General features: G+C 44.2%; 1 protein-coding gene across 1 annotated transcript; it reads left to right on the top strand.

The window, feature by feature from the left end:
• The first annotated feature begins 428 nt into the window (after positions 1-428).
• Positions 429-12,561, top strand: LOC117397757 (alpha-1A adrenergic receptor). The gene is made up of 3 exons (XM_059013577.1): positions 429-869; positions 6,432-7,699; positions 10,085-12,561. Exons 2-3 carry the CDS (start codon positions 6,796-6,798, stop codon positions 10,540-10,542), a joined length of 1,362 nt encoding a protein of 453 aa, XP_058869560.1. The 5' UTR covers positions 429-869; positions 6,432-6,795; the 3' UTR covers positions 10,543-12,561.
• The last annotated feature ends 2,196 nt before the right edge of the window (positions 12,562-14,757 follow it).

The following is a 14,757-nucleotide window of genomic DNA, read 5'->3' as shown; positions in this document are numbered from 1 at the left end:
GAAACGAAACATAACTGTGGGACTCCAACGCTGACCTTACACCTATTAAACTTGCATACATTGCTGAGCTCATCAGGAGAGAAGCTCAAGCGGTCATTTTTATATCTGTCCGCAGTTAAATATGCTGACGGCTTTTAAACACGATGAGTATCCACGTGAGACGAACAAATAATGCATGACTTAAAAGAACGTGGGTTGTGCTTGTCAAGGCCAATTCTGTTATTTATAAAAGACATTTCATTTGTAAAAACACCATGTTGGTCCTACCTCTGATTTACTGCAAACTAAAGCACTATATACAATGAAGAGCTATGATTATGTATTCATGTTTTAAATGAATGGTGGGTGTGTGTGGGGGTGCAGTTACTATATAGGGGCGCATTGTATTTATTATACTTTCCTGAGGGAATGTGCTGGAGGTACAGTATAATTGAATGCTATGCCAGGAGTCGACGTAAATACTTACGCTGTAGAGAGAGAGAGATAGAGAGAGAGAGCAGTGAGTCACTTCCAATTAGCCTTTCAGAACGGAGTTTCTTTGTGAGGGACACGAACGACGGGACCTTTGCGTTTCAAGAGGAGAGAGGAGTGAGCTTGCATTGACTGAGTCAGGTTTCAACCCGACTGGCACAGAGATACAGATGAGCGCAGAGCAACAAGCGGGATTCACCCTCAGCGCCCCCGCAGCTGTCTCGGAGACCTAACCCGCGCTCGTCTCTTCTTTTTCACAGCGAGAAACTTCTTTATTGTCCTTTGTTTTCACTGCACGTTGCTGTTGTTCAGAAAGAACGAACCTTTGCTCTAATAACATCACTGTGAAGCGCCGAGGGCTTTCATTCCTCAGCGGGCTGACACAGCAAGGATCACAGGTAGGTTCATTAAATGCTTGAAGTCGTCTTTTGGAAATATGTCTTTCCAATGTGGATCATTTATATGCAAACTCTTAAAAAATATGATCTGCAATATGAGCTCTTCGTTGTAATTCCACGCGTGGAAGGAGGCTGCGTTTCAGGTGACCAGGTGAGACTGTGACCATACGGGTTCTCAGAGCTGGACTGTGGTGGTTCAAAACACTGGACGGTGGGCAGTTAGTTCATTAACAATAATATTTATTTCTAAGCAGACGCCCTTATCCACGGCGACTTACAATTGTTACAAGATATCACATTATTTTTAAATACAATTACCCATTTATACAATTGAGTTTTTAACTGGAGCAATCTAGGTAAAGTACCTTGCTCAGGGGTACAGCAGCAGTGTCCCCCACCTGGGATTGAACCCAGAGCCCTAATCACTACTCCACACTGCTGCCCAGAAAGCAGGAATGCATTTAGAAAGCAGGAATGCATTTACAGTCATTTCATTGTAAAAAAAATCGTCAGTCTGTTTATGGCTTGTAAATAAGGTGTTCACATTCCCAGTTGCTAAAGTATATGAAGCTACTTTGTATCGATTTAGATTCGCATTCTTGTATTCTTCATGCAGCTCTGAGGGAAAGCAGCGAGACTGTCAGCTTATGACTCTTGTTTTAGTTTTTTCTTCCTTTCTCAATGAAGTTCTGTGTTGTCCGTGTGAAACTAGGGCCAGGTTAATTTATGAACTCAAAAGTGTCCCTCAATTGTTTGTTACAAGCTGTAACTTTTGAAACAGGTCTCTTTTTCTTTTCACATAAAATGAATTGCTCCTCGGTGTGATACAGTAATAATGCACGCTCGACCTCAGTGTGTTTATTTTAAGCCCAGCTGCTTTGTTTTGTGATATGGGGGTGAAACGGCACAGTGAAATGAAACCAGAGGCGACTTGGTTAGGCTGCTAATGAAAGTGCATTGGTAACAGTAAATCATTACTTCAGTTTTGAATTAGAGAGACGCCGTGTGCTAATTAGGCGAGTCAGAGGCCATTACAATCGCCGTCCAGGAATTCAGGACTCTGGAGCACTGCAATGAAATGCTGTGCTGAGAAGGGTTGCGTCCTGGGGTGAAGGGAATTTTGTTTGGCAATGTTCGTGTTGTTTATTGACTGTCATGAACGTTCGCATCCGGTCTGGGAAGCCGTTATATTATAATAAATGACATTTAGAATGACGTGCTATTACCGAAAAGCAGTACATTGGTATTGAGAATTACATAAATCCACAGTAAAACCAAACTATTATTATTATTATTATTATTATTATTATTATTATTATTATTATTATTATTATTATTTATACCTGAAACCATGTATATTCACATTTTAGCGTTTTTCATAGACTGTACGTTACCAAACTAAAGATTGCAGTGTAAAGTATATATCAATAATGAAATGTATTTAGATATTTACGCTGTTTAGGAACAGGCAGCATTGCAAACTGAAATGCGGTTAATTCATCCTTATGACATCATTTCATTTGAATACAATGCATTTAATATGCATGTCATTCAATGTCAGAGTCCTTGCTCACTGTATATTATAGAGCGCTGCTAGCGTTTAATATGCATGTCATTCAATGTCAGAGTCCTTGCTCACTGTATATTATAGAGCGCTGCTAGCGTTTATTACGATCATTCAATCTGTTAGAATGTAGTTTTTTTTGTCGTTTTCTGAAAAAAAATCTATCTATATATTTGTATAGTTTTCTATGTTTTTGGTCATTATTATTTGCATATTTATTTTAATCGTCTTGCATAAATCTTTAGGGATGTTAGTCTCTATTCATCAGCGTGTCGGTTTATTTTTTCAAAACCCAAAGTTTGGAAAGTCTTTTCTCGTTAATCCATTAAGACGTTTCCTTTCGGAAAATAAACTCATTTGAATGAGATTTTCTCAACAAAAAAAATGCTGAGGTTTTTTTTTATTTATTCATGTATTACTATATGCAGTTAATTCTGTTAACCAGGAATTCTGTCAAACTCCCACCCCCGTTTGCACTGAGCTGAAGCAGACGTCCTGGGTGTAATTGGTTTGGTCATGGGATCTGAGGACGCCCACTGACCTTCAGTTCTCCAGAGCTAATCGCTGTGATAGACATTCTAAATTGGGGGAGAAAATCAGGGCTAAAATAATTTTAAAAACCTGGGTGGATAATATCCAAAGACATGTTCCCACAATATTCTTGTATGCTTGTTCCCATTACTTTAACCAGCAGACCTCTGGGGCTTTATTGAGTTCACAGTGCTGGATCTCAGAGCCCTTCTCTATTGATTAAATACAGCTCTATTATATAGCTCTATTACTGGGTCCTCAATGCCCCCAAACAGGAGGCATTTAACCACAGTGCAGCCAGGCTTCCCTGAGAGCAGCCACACTGTAAACCGCTCACTCCAGTTTCCATTTAGATGATCTCTGTTCTTCAGGGCAGAGCCTCTCTCTATCACACACAATAATAACATGAAGGCTGCAATGAATCAGACGCAGTCCCCTCTCCCAGCTCCAGTCCTCATGAGAGCAGTGCATTATCTTATTTAAAAGCACAAAGCACATTGAAACACCTAGCATAGCACTGCCAACAGAAAAGCAGGGCCCGGGCTCTTGTATTGGGTTCAAACTAAGCTGCACTGTGAGCTGGTAGCATGTGCATTTTTTTCGGGTTGTCTGTCCATGCTTGGTGTATTGCACCACAGCCAAACCACGTTCAGCTCATTATCACAGAGATTCAGACCATGGTAGTACATCACAGCCAGCCACTGAGATAGTATTAGTGCCCGTGCAGCAGTGCTTTACAGAATGCAGTCTGCCAGGTGTTTAAATTGTTCCGCAGGACTACGTGATCCTCGCTCGGTGATATTACCACCTGGACGCCCGCTCGGGAAAGTGGATCTGTCCTCATAGAGTCATCACTTCAGTCTCCATGCACATCAGATTCAGGGATGATTTGTTATCAGTTTGCTGCAGGTTTTAAAAGTCATCTGTTATTGATCCATCTACACAGAAGCATTGTTTATGAGATGTATTAATATAGCGTTCAATCTTTTTCACACCAAAAGTAATATCAGCCATTTCTTATGGTGTGATTATCGATGTTGCAGTCCAGCCACTGTGTCTCTCTGTGAAGCAAAACAAACAAGCTACCATCGCTGCTGTACAGGAGAGATTATCAGTGTGATCATGCACACAACGGATATTAAAAACATTTAGAGGAAATACGCCCATCTGATATCTGTCCCATTGAATGTATATGTGCAGTACACAACAATTATTTTTAATCTATGGGCAACTGCAGTTACCAATAATAATTGAACAGGCTAAAAAATAGTGTTCGGAACAATAAACAGGCCAGCGCAGATTCGGTCTGTTATTGCCAAGCAGTGATTGGTCTAGCCTTGGGGAGGGGCTTCTGGGGTTAATGACATCACAATGGCAAGTTCTGAACAGAGAAGCAATCCAGCTGCAAGGCCACGGCTACTCAGAGACCATCATAATGCCACGTTCCTAACCACAGCATGACCAGCAGTGCAGTTTGAATCAGATATTGCACAGTCCAGCGGTCCTGATATGGAAGCACACTGTCTGTCTGGTGCTGATAGGGTACTGCAGTGGATTACCAGCAGCGTATACAGATTCTGCAAAGGTCTTCTTTGGGGTAATAAAACACAGGTTTCAGAATCCCACTATTTTGTGACTTTTCCAGTTGGCCGGGATGCATTGTAAATTATTCTATTCTAGCCCAGCCTCTTATTCTGTCCCCAGGCAGTAGAGATCGCAGTTGACTGCATTTTTTAAGAGCTCTTTGCTGGTTGTGTTTTTTTCCTGGAAAGCTGACAGCGTTATTTATTCGTTCATTTATTGTGTTTGTTATGAAGCTGAAAGCCATTCTCTGTGCTGTCAGTGCGAGGATTGCTGGTACATTCCCAGAGGCAGCCCAGCTCCGACATGCACAATACCATTCTACTGCCTCGGTCTTCACAGGAAATGGGGCTACGTTGTTGAATACAAAGTGTGTCATTACTGTTTGGGATAAACAGGGTAAACAACCCCATTGTATCAGAAAGCATTTCATCCAGATCTTCAAACACACTCAATCAATAATGATCAATCAATCAGACACAAGCAAGCTTCGGAAAATCGTCCGCTTTCACACACTAGCATGTGAGGAGTGGACGAGCCTACACCGAGGGAATCAGAGCACAGTGTTTGAAATTTAGCCTGTAAGTCAAGTAAACACACACGCACGTTTCAGCCATTCCTCCTTCTCACCCGTCACATTGATCACAGCCTGTCAGCGACAAGCAGAAGGAATGTTTTCAGATCAGATGGGTTTTTTTTCGAGTGTTCAATGACCCTGTTTGCCCTGTATTTGTTACAAGCAGGTATTTCAAATATTGTGAATTTGCGAATGCTGATGGTGGCAAAGCCACTCGAAATGTGTTATTTATATTCCTTGGCTGGGGTATGCATAAGTATTGGGACTGCTGCAGAATACATGCAGAATATGACCCCACTAAGACCCCATTGCTTGCTCATCCTGGTATCCCTGAACAGCATCCCATCTTCAAATAAAATCAAACAGTCCCACAAATGAAGTGCTACCTTGCAAATGAAACATGTACTAAGAATGCACCGCTTCTGAATGGACATTCATTCTTAAATTCGTTTTTTGCAACGGAGAGTGACTGCTAAGACTAAGAGCATATCAAATGTCCCAGTCCAGAACGTTCTGGGATCATGCCTTCATCAAGGCATCAGCCGAAGCATTTGTCTGCTTGACCTGGTTTCGTATCAGTTTTACCTTAATAGTTTACAATTGAGTGTTTGAAATGATGGATGACTCTCCCAGAGGGAATATTAAAGCAGCAGGTTTATAATTCAGACAGCATTGTCCCTCTCTCAGTGTCTGTATGCAGTACGTGTGGCCTGCAGCATATTGCCCTTCACCCCCCCAGGTCTCTCCTAGCAGAATAACAAACAGCGTGCTGAGCTGAACTGAGTTCTACCAGGGGACTGCAAACTAGTGAGGAGGCATCTGTCTCGACATTTAAAGATTCATTTATTTTACTGGGATAAACCCCTGACACTTAAAAAAATGCTCTTTTTTTTGAAGAACTGCACAGCTTAGCCAAGCATGGATGTAAAGTAAATCTGTAATAAAGCATGACTGTGTAACAGGGTATGGAGAAAGCGAACACACTTATGGCAAAAGCATGGGCAAGCACAGCCAGGCGCGATAAAGACAGGCTGAATTATGTCCAACTTAATCATGCTTAAAAGAAAACATGATTATTATGATACTGAAATTAAATATGCTTTCGGGAGATTTTATTTTAAGTAAAAAAAAATGTATTTCTAAATTTAGCACTCATTGAGGGACAGGGATGAAGGTTTAAAATAGAAATGCTTCTGTGGATCTGTAATGTCTGTTACAAAGTTAATGTTTGTTACTATTCTAGCAATCCTCAACCTTGACATTGTGAATCCCACTTTTTTTATTTTTGTATTTTCTTCTTATATTTCAGAACAGGCTGGACTGTTTCTGTCAAACAGCTGGACTGGAGAAATCAATCGTTTTTGCAGTTTTGCAAAGCCCTGCAGTTCCCACAGTAAAAAACCCTTTGCGTGTCACAAGATGCACTCAACATGCCCTTTCCGCTATAACTATTTGCCACAAGACCCTGCCAAGCTTTTTTTATGATGGAACATGCTTAAATTTACTCTACGCAAGAAAAACAAACAAAAAATATCTTGGAGATTTGAAGCAGCCCATTGAAAAAACCGACTGGAGAACAGAGATTACGACCACTTTCTACGTTAAACCTCGTGTGAATTTTAAAAAAAATACCTCCCCCATATTCCTGCGGTTCTCCGGGTCTCTGCGGAGCGATGGTCCTGCTTTTGGAAACCGCTCCGCCCGGGATCTTCTCCAACTGTTCCAACTGCACTCAGACTGCGGGCGCGGGGGTGGACCTCACAAAGGCGCTGACCCTGGGGCTGATTCTGGGGGTCTTCATCGTGTTCGGGATCCTGGGAAACATCCTGGTCATCCTCTCCGTGGTCTGCCACCGGCACCTGCAGACGGTCACACACTACTTCATCGTGAACCTGGCGGTGGCCGACCTGCTGCTCAGCTCCGTCGTGCTGCCCTTCTCTGCCACCTTCGAGATCCTGGGCCGCTGGGTCTTCGGCAGGATCTTCTGCAACATCTGGGCAGCTGTGGACGTGCTGTGCTGCACCGCCTCCATCATGAGCCTATGCGTGATCTCCGTGGACCGCTATGTGGGGGTCAGCTACCCGCTGCGCTACCCCGCCATCATGACGGAGCGCCGCGGGCTCCTGGTGCTGCTGGGGCTCTGGGCTCTGTCCATCACCATCTCCATCGGGCCCCTCTTCGGATGGAAGGAGCCGGCACCGGAGGACGAGAGCGTGTGCAAGATCACGGAGGAGCCCGGCTACGCCATCTTCTCTGCGTTCGGCTCCTTCTACGTGCCGCTCACCGTCATCCTGGTGATGTACTGCCGGGTGTACGTGGTGGCCAAGCGGGAGACACGCGTGCTGAGGTCCGGGGTGAAGAGAGAGAGAGCAGGCTGCGCGGTGGAGGAGGTGACCCTGCGCATCCACCGGGGGAACACCGTCACCCCTCCCAGCGACGAGGCCCTGAAGAGCCGCACACACTTCTCCATCCGTCTGCTCAAGTTCTCGCGCCAGAAGAAGGCCGCCAAGACCCTGGGCATCGTGGTGGGCTGCTTCATCCTCTGCTGGCTGCCTTTCTTCATCGTGCTGCCCATCGGTGAGTCCTTCCCTTGCTTTTGTTGATTTGATTCATTCATTTTTATTTAAGACACCCGATGATGTATTGTGCCCCCAGTTTTGAATTCCACCTCACCGCTTCCACCAACTTAGCAACTCATCAGGTGACCTCCGCTTCGGCTGTCGAGCCAATCACACAAGCCCTTTAAGAGAGCTCAGCTTGACTTGTCTCCGTCTGTCCAGTAGGGGTCACTTTGATGCGATGAGGCAAACCAACCCCAGAGGATTTTTATGCAGAGACAGTGCAGCGCACCATATTGGTCCCCAACCAAGATCAATGGCTCAGTGCTACCATTGCACCAGTGTCTATCAGTGCTACCACTGCGCCAGTCTCCACACACTTTCAATCACTGCTCATCAACCTAATTGAGAGCAATTGTTTTTTTTAGATTTTTAAGAACAATGGTCTCCTCTGAGAATGTGTTGCTGTTTTGCTGAGACCTTTACTAGCAATGCAATGGTAGCACTACAGTCCTGCACTAAGGGGGTAGCACAAGGGGTGAAGCAGCCACTGGCAGAATGGTGCCACAGTGGTATCAGGGTGGTATGAACACACGAGACAGTGCTGTATATGGAGGTGCAGTAGAACACACAGTGGAGCTGTGATAGGAGTCCCAGTGTAGCCTGTGCTCCCTCACTAACCACAAGCACAGAAGGAATGCCTGAACTTTACACCACATCTGCATACAGCTGCTCCCCGTCACCGGTGTTATTAATAACACCAGACAAAGTGATGCTACAGTGAAGCACAGTCAGCAGTTACATACAGTGTCTGCATTGCCATTGTAGTGCCCCCGTCTGTCTGCATTGCCATTGCAGTGTCCCTGCCTGTCAGTGTTTGAGAAGTTTGACTGCATTGATTCACAGCCAGGGAACGCTGACCAGCCAGCATGCTGACAAGCCGATGAGTTTGAGCCAGCGTGTACACGCCAACTCGGACAACTTTTTTTTTCAAGCCAAACTCCTTCAACCAAGAGCTCAAAACAAACAAAAAAGGCTGCGTTGTTTGCCATTGGTTCACGCCAACATTCCTCCCCCTTGTAAGTGGATGTTTGACAGAGCTGTGTTTGAAATCCGGATAAATTAAATAAACACTCGGGGGGGGGGGGGGGGGGGGGGTAGATTCAATGATTAGATACTGTGCTGGGTTATGATCAACGTTATTGCCCTGTTTAATGGTAACATAAATCAAACTTCCTTTCATAGCACCTCACTGAAAAAAACGACTGGTTGTATTATCCAGTATACTGCTGCAGTACAAGGAAACAACGCGGGCCGTCTCATTTTTGATCATATCATCCCTCTGACGCAGTTGAAAACGGCTGTTAGGAAAAGCAACCAAACTGGCCGTTCAATGCAGAAAGTGATCACTTTTAGAAACACTGAAATTAACGTCATCAATGTAATGACAAACGTTCTGTCTAGAAGTCTTTCTCTTCGGTAGACATTGAGAACGACGTCCAGTAAAACATTTGTCATTGAATTTGGTACATTCCTTTTAGTGTTCCTAAACTGAGCTCTACTGAGATGAGAATGAGAATAAATGATCAGCTGGTTCCCAGGGTTGAGGATAAATGCAGTTGCTTTTTCCTTTCTGAATTCAGTCACGCACACACACACACGCACACACGTGTCCCACAGTGAGCGAGCAAGTGAGAGCATTCTACCTCAGTCACGTTCACACTGTACCACAGATCATTAGCTTTATTTATTATCATTCATGCGCTCCCACCACACACGGCTCCAGTCTCCATAAATCAGAGAGAGAGAGAGAGAGAGAGAGGGGGAAGGAGAGAGAGAGAAAGAGAGACATACACACACACACACACACAGACATTGGTGACTCGACCCTGACATGCATCACAACGAGAGCGGAACAATCACTCAGATGCCAACGTCAAAACATCCAGTGAGTGAGATTGGAGCAGATTAGGAGTGATATTAGAGCATATTAGGAGTGAGATTGGGGAAGATTAGAACTGAGATTGGGAAATTAAATTGCATTGCGATTTCCTTCCTTTTGGGACTGAGACAGTTAAAAAAAAGTTCTTAATAATTATTAAGACCTGGCCTGCCTGCTCACTAACTACACCTCGCCCCAGACCATCCTTTACCTGAATGTTACTCTGGAAACGAGGCTGTTCAAGTCAATTCAACTCAGACGTATTGACAGTCATATCATGCTGCAGAATACAACACAGCTCAAAGCCAAGTCAAACATCCATTGACCAGAGACTCAGAGCGGGAGAGCCAGCGATGTGAAAGGGCCAGGGGGGTATGAATTCGGTTCATTGTGGGTTCATCTTGCTGTCTCTCCTCTTGTTTTCTTTATTGTACGCATGTTTGTTTCGTTTATCATTTCCAGGGTCTATTTTCCCTGCTTACCGGCCCTCGGAGACCGTCTTCAAGATCACGTTCTGGCTCGGATACTTCAACAGCTGCATCAACCCCATCATCTACCCCTGCTCCAGCCAGGAGTTCAAGAAGGCCTTCCAGAACGTGCTGAACGGGGGCCCGGGCCCCAAAACGCCCCCACTGGGGCTCCCAGAGGGGCACAGGGACCCGGGGCTCAGCCCCTCCAGGCCGGTGTCCTGCCAGCTGTCCCTGGGAGGGGGCAGTGCGGAGTGGAAGGGGTTCCCGGGGCTGGGGGTGGGGGGTCGTGCGTGCTGCGGGGCCACGACGGCCCGTGTGCGCAGTAAGAGTCTGCTGCGGGCTTGCTGCTGCGTTGCCACGGAAACCACACCCCAGCCAATCAGGCCGAGCCCCCTGCCTGTCATCAAGGTGCACATGCTCTCTCTGTGCGAGAATGGGGAGGCTGTGTAACCACGGCGACCAGGGATCCTGCAACCAGCCCTGACTCAGCGCACTCTGAACTCCTAAACTAAACAAGAACCAGGATTCAAGTGTTAGGAATTGGAAACTGTTGGGAGGGGAAAATATTTCTCCAAAATCCTGGAACAAAGAAAGAACTGGAGTCCTTCCCAGAGCCGCTTCTCAATGGGACTTGTGACTGTGCTCATCAGACCCCTGGTGTTACTCAATCAAAACTGAGGGGTAAAGAAAGCATTTCAGGAGTCTGCAGTTCACAGAATACTGCTGGACAGGACTCTCTTGTAAATGAGTATTTCTGTACAGCACTAGCCCCGGTCTTCTCCAGAGTGGGCGTGTCTAATCCCTCTCCTAACTCCTCCCACTGCTAGCTGAGCTCACAGTTCTGACTAATTGATCCTCTGTCCTCCATGTGTTCTAGAATCCCTGTTATGATGTCACTGCTTTGCACAAGGGAATGGGAAGCACAGCATTGAAGCCAAGACAGACAGAACTATGAGCAACACCAAATGCCTTCCTTTATAAAAGTGTCCCTAAATAAAAGCATTGCACATTACTGTAGTAAAGCATGGTAAAGATAGATACAGCAATGTAAAGCCCAGTGAGGTATGGCAAAGCATATTACATAAACATGGCAAACCATGGTAAATGATGGTAAAGACTAACCAGTGTGCAAATTTACTGTGGTAACTGATTTTAAAGTGTTATCTTGAAGCCTATGCAAAGACAAATCCAGATCTTATCAGAGGAATACGAACATGTCTAACTGCAGAACCAGCTGAGCTGCAGGGAGGCAGGCGGGTGCAGGTTCTTTTTTTGAGTCGGTATTCTATTACTCTCTTGCCTCTAAGAGCCCTGAGACTGTGATTGTGCAGTAATTCATGTTTTATTGTGACACGCACCGGCAGTTTGAATATTCGCACAGACAATACAACTAAAAGCCAATGCTAAACGAAAAACACTTTGATTAAAATAAATCCTGTGGAAGGACGCAAAGCTAAGACATGAATGTAAAAATCTGACCTTGGCATCCTTGGCAGTTTGATCAGGATGGGGGCTGGGATGTGGATATGGATGTGTGGCGTGTGCACACAGCTCTCTGAATGTCTTGTTTGATGTTAAATTCTACTTCTCTATGTTGATTTTGGCCGTGCCATTTCAACAGCTGCTCTTCCATAATTACAGAGCGAGTCTTCACATTATAAATCACTTACCGTATGAGAGATCAGCCAATCACTGGAAAGGATTCCAGTACATCTGCTCTTGTGTATCAATGTCATCCCATGCAGGGAACATATGCCACCATCCTGAAGCTTAAAAAACAATAGCAGAGTACAGTCTTTGTATTTCTGATTCCATGTATGTTGATCAGCCTTGCTTTGTGTTCCTCTCGTTCAAATTGCACGAGATGACATCTCTTTTAACTGTAAGACACGTCCTGCACACGATGAAAAATTACCTGTCAAAATGGCTGGGATTCGAAAATGAATCCAATCTTTTCCTTTTCATAATCCAACTGGATTCAAAACTAATGCCCAAAGGATTCTTTTTCTCATGGATTGGGAATGTTTCACGTAGCAAATATATGACTTTATCTGTCTCCCCTTCAGGCCCTGACTTCACAAATGTGGATTTCAAATTCTGTGTTCAATAAATCAAATGACTCTTGAGTATAATGTTAAAAGAGAAGTTTAAAATCAATTTATTTAGCTTATATATTTTGATAATGTTTCAGAAAACGTCGGGACTGAAGCGGATAGATGTTTTCATCTTAAAAGGAACAGTTTGTTTAATTTTATAATATAAAATAAAATATATATGTGCAGTATGTGCGGTAAGGGCTGTTCCTGCACCCCCAGTTACTGCTCCCAGTGCTCCCAGTCTGGGATAGCAGCTGTCAGAGTGACGCTCCCAGTGATCTGGGGGACGTCAGGCAATGGTTTCCAGTTTAAATGTTGTACTTCCTGTGTGTTTTGATGTCATGTGTTGGAGTAAAACAAGAAGATATTTTAAGAGCCCGAGTCTGTGTCCTACTTAAACGTTTTAACAGGCAGGAACAATATAATAAAGTGTAGACCTGGATGATGCCTGTCACACGATGAAACCTCTGCTCAAGCTTTGGAAAGGCAAAAAATAAACTATAAAGAAACGGAATTCAAAGAAAACGCTGAAAATTCACTAAAGTGCAGCCAACCTGCGTGTGAGTGAACGGAGAAACTGGGCAGCGATCCCAGCCTGCTGACATTACCTCCATCAGACTCCATGTCTTATTCATAGAGTCGCGTTTGTCATTCCAGAGACCTATAGATAAACACAAAGCATGTCGCTCCAGTCATTATCTCTGAAAGACGCTGCTCTCTATTCTACACCCATGCAAAGATCATGAAGGAGCTAATTGATAAAGTGCTCTCTCATTCCATCTCATTAGTCAGAGCACAAAAACACACTGATGCACACTGATACAAAATTCAACATATTATACCTGCATTCTCATGATTTTAAAAGCTTTGATTAATCACTCCTTAATCTCTTGCAAGATTCATTTTACAAACAGTAAAATGGTAACTATAGAACTCTTGTTCTGAAATGTTGCCGGTGTGTGATGTGAGTCAGCTGGCACAGCCCTGGCAGAGGTCCAGCACTCAGGAATTAACTTTGAGGGGTCACTTTGTGCTGCCTGAATCGATGGCTGATCAGATTGGTGGCGCGGTACCAGCAGAGATACGGTCTTAATTAGTTGTCATTCTCTGTGGCCGCTGAGATTTGTCTTCAATGCTACAACTCTGATCAGGACGTGCTATCCTTGTGAGCTTTTTCTTTATCTATTTCTAATCCCTGAAGAAACCCCAGCTAGCAGGACCATCAGCAGACCACAGCAGTACCGGCCATGGCATCACAATGCATTGAGAGCAGATACTGCACAGTGCAGCGGTCCTGATACGGCAGCACACTGTCTGTCTGCTGCTGATAGGGGACTGCAGTGGATTACCAGCAGTGTGGATCGTGAGCTCACAGTATAGGATCTGTATTCTAGTTTGGACTGAGGCATGATTCATGGTCACTGCAGCTTTAAAAAAACATCAAAAAGAATCTCTATTAGTAATATCTATTAAAACATGTTCATGTTTATTTCATTGGTCTGATGTAAGCACACACATCTCTGTGACAGTCACCACATCTGATTTTAATATCTTCTCCCTGTATGTCCTTGCTGAAATCCTGCACTCTGGATAATGAGCGCAGGGTTAACTCTACAGGCTTCATTTCTGATTATATTTCTGTTAGAGGCTGCCCCCTTCTCAAAGCACAGAGCAGATCATGAACCAGCCCCCTTCTCAAAGCACAGTGAAGATAATGAACCAGCCCCTTCTCAAAGCACAGTGAAGATAATGAACCAGCCTCTTCTCAAAGCACAGTGAAGATAATGAACCAGCCCCTTCTCAAAGCACAGTGAAGATAATGAACCAGCCCCTTCTCAAAGTTCACTGCTTTGGTATCCCCTGGTAAAAGCACACTCAGTGTAATAAAGCACAGAGAAGACCATAAAGATATTTTTTTCTTCACTATGCTACGTAAAAAAAATAACTTCCATTTAAAAATAAATAAATAAATAAAAAATAAAGTCAACCATAAAGAGGTTCTCATCAGGATGTAATAATAATCACACAGGACCTGAAAGGTTTGAATAATGAATATAAAAATAAGTCAATTAGTCAAAGCACCCCAAAACATCCACAGAGGCTAGGAGTGTACGATCGCACTTCGATGAAGAACGAAACGTACCCGAAAAATGAGCCCCCCGAACTGATGGCAATGCTTCTTAGCGAAGGCTGTCTGGAATTATTTTGTCAGCACAACACAGAGGCAGGATGTCTTGAGATGTCATTTTGACGACTTCAATGAGGTCAGGCCAGCTAGCCCGGTCTCCTCTCTCCCAGTTACTAAGAAACTCTTCCCTCAGCTAAAGGCCATTGAACCTAATTTACTAAAACAACAGACAGGGATTTCCCACGGGATAAAACTCAATAAATCTTCTGGATTTACACAATAAACACTTTCAAACAAAATGAATTAAAACCAGCCCTTCTCACCAGGGGCCTGGGCAGGAAAGCTGCCCCCCAGACAGTAACTCGACCCTCGGTAGCTCACAAAGGTTAATCCCAGGATGCCCCTCTGTGCTAGGCCGAAACTCTGTTTCTGAGGGAAAAT

Source organism: Acipenser ruthenus, chromosome 46 (assembly GCF_902713425.1).
Source record: "Acipenser ruthenus chromosome 46, fAciRut3.2 maternal haplotype, whole genome shotgun sequence".
Classification (NCBI taxonomy): domain Eukaryota; kingdom Metazoa; phylum Chordata; class Actinopteri; order Acipenseriformes; family Acipenseridae; genus Acipenser; species Acipenser ruthenus.
The sequence above is the reverse complement of the archived record's forward strand: the minus strand, read 5'-3'. Positions and strand labels throughout refer to the sequence as shown.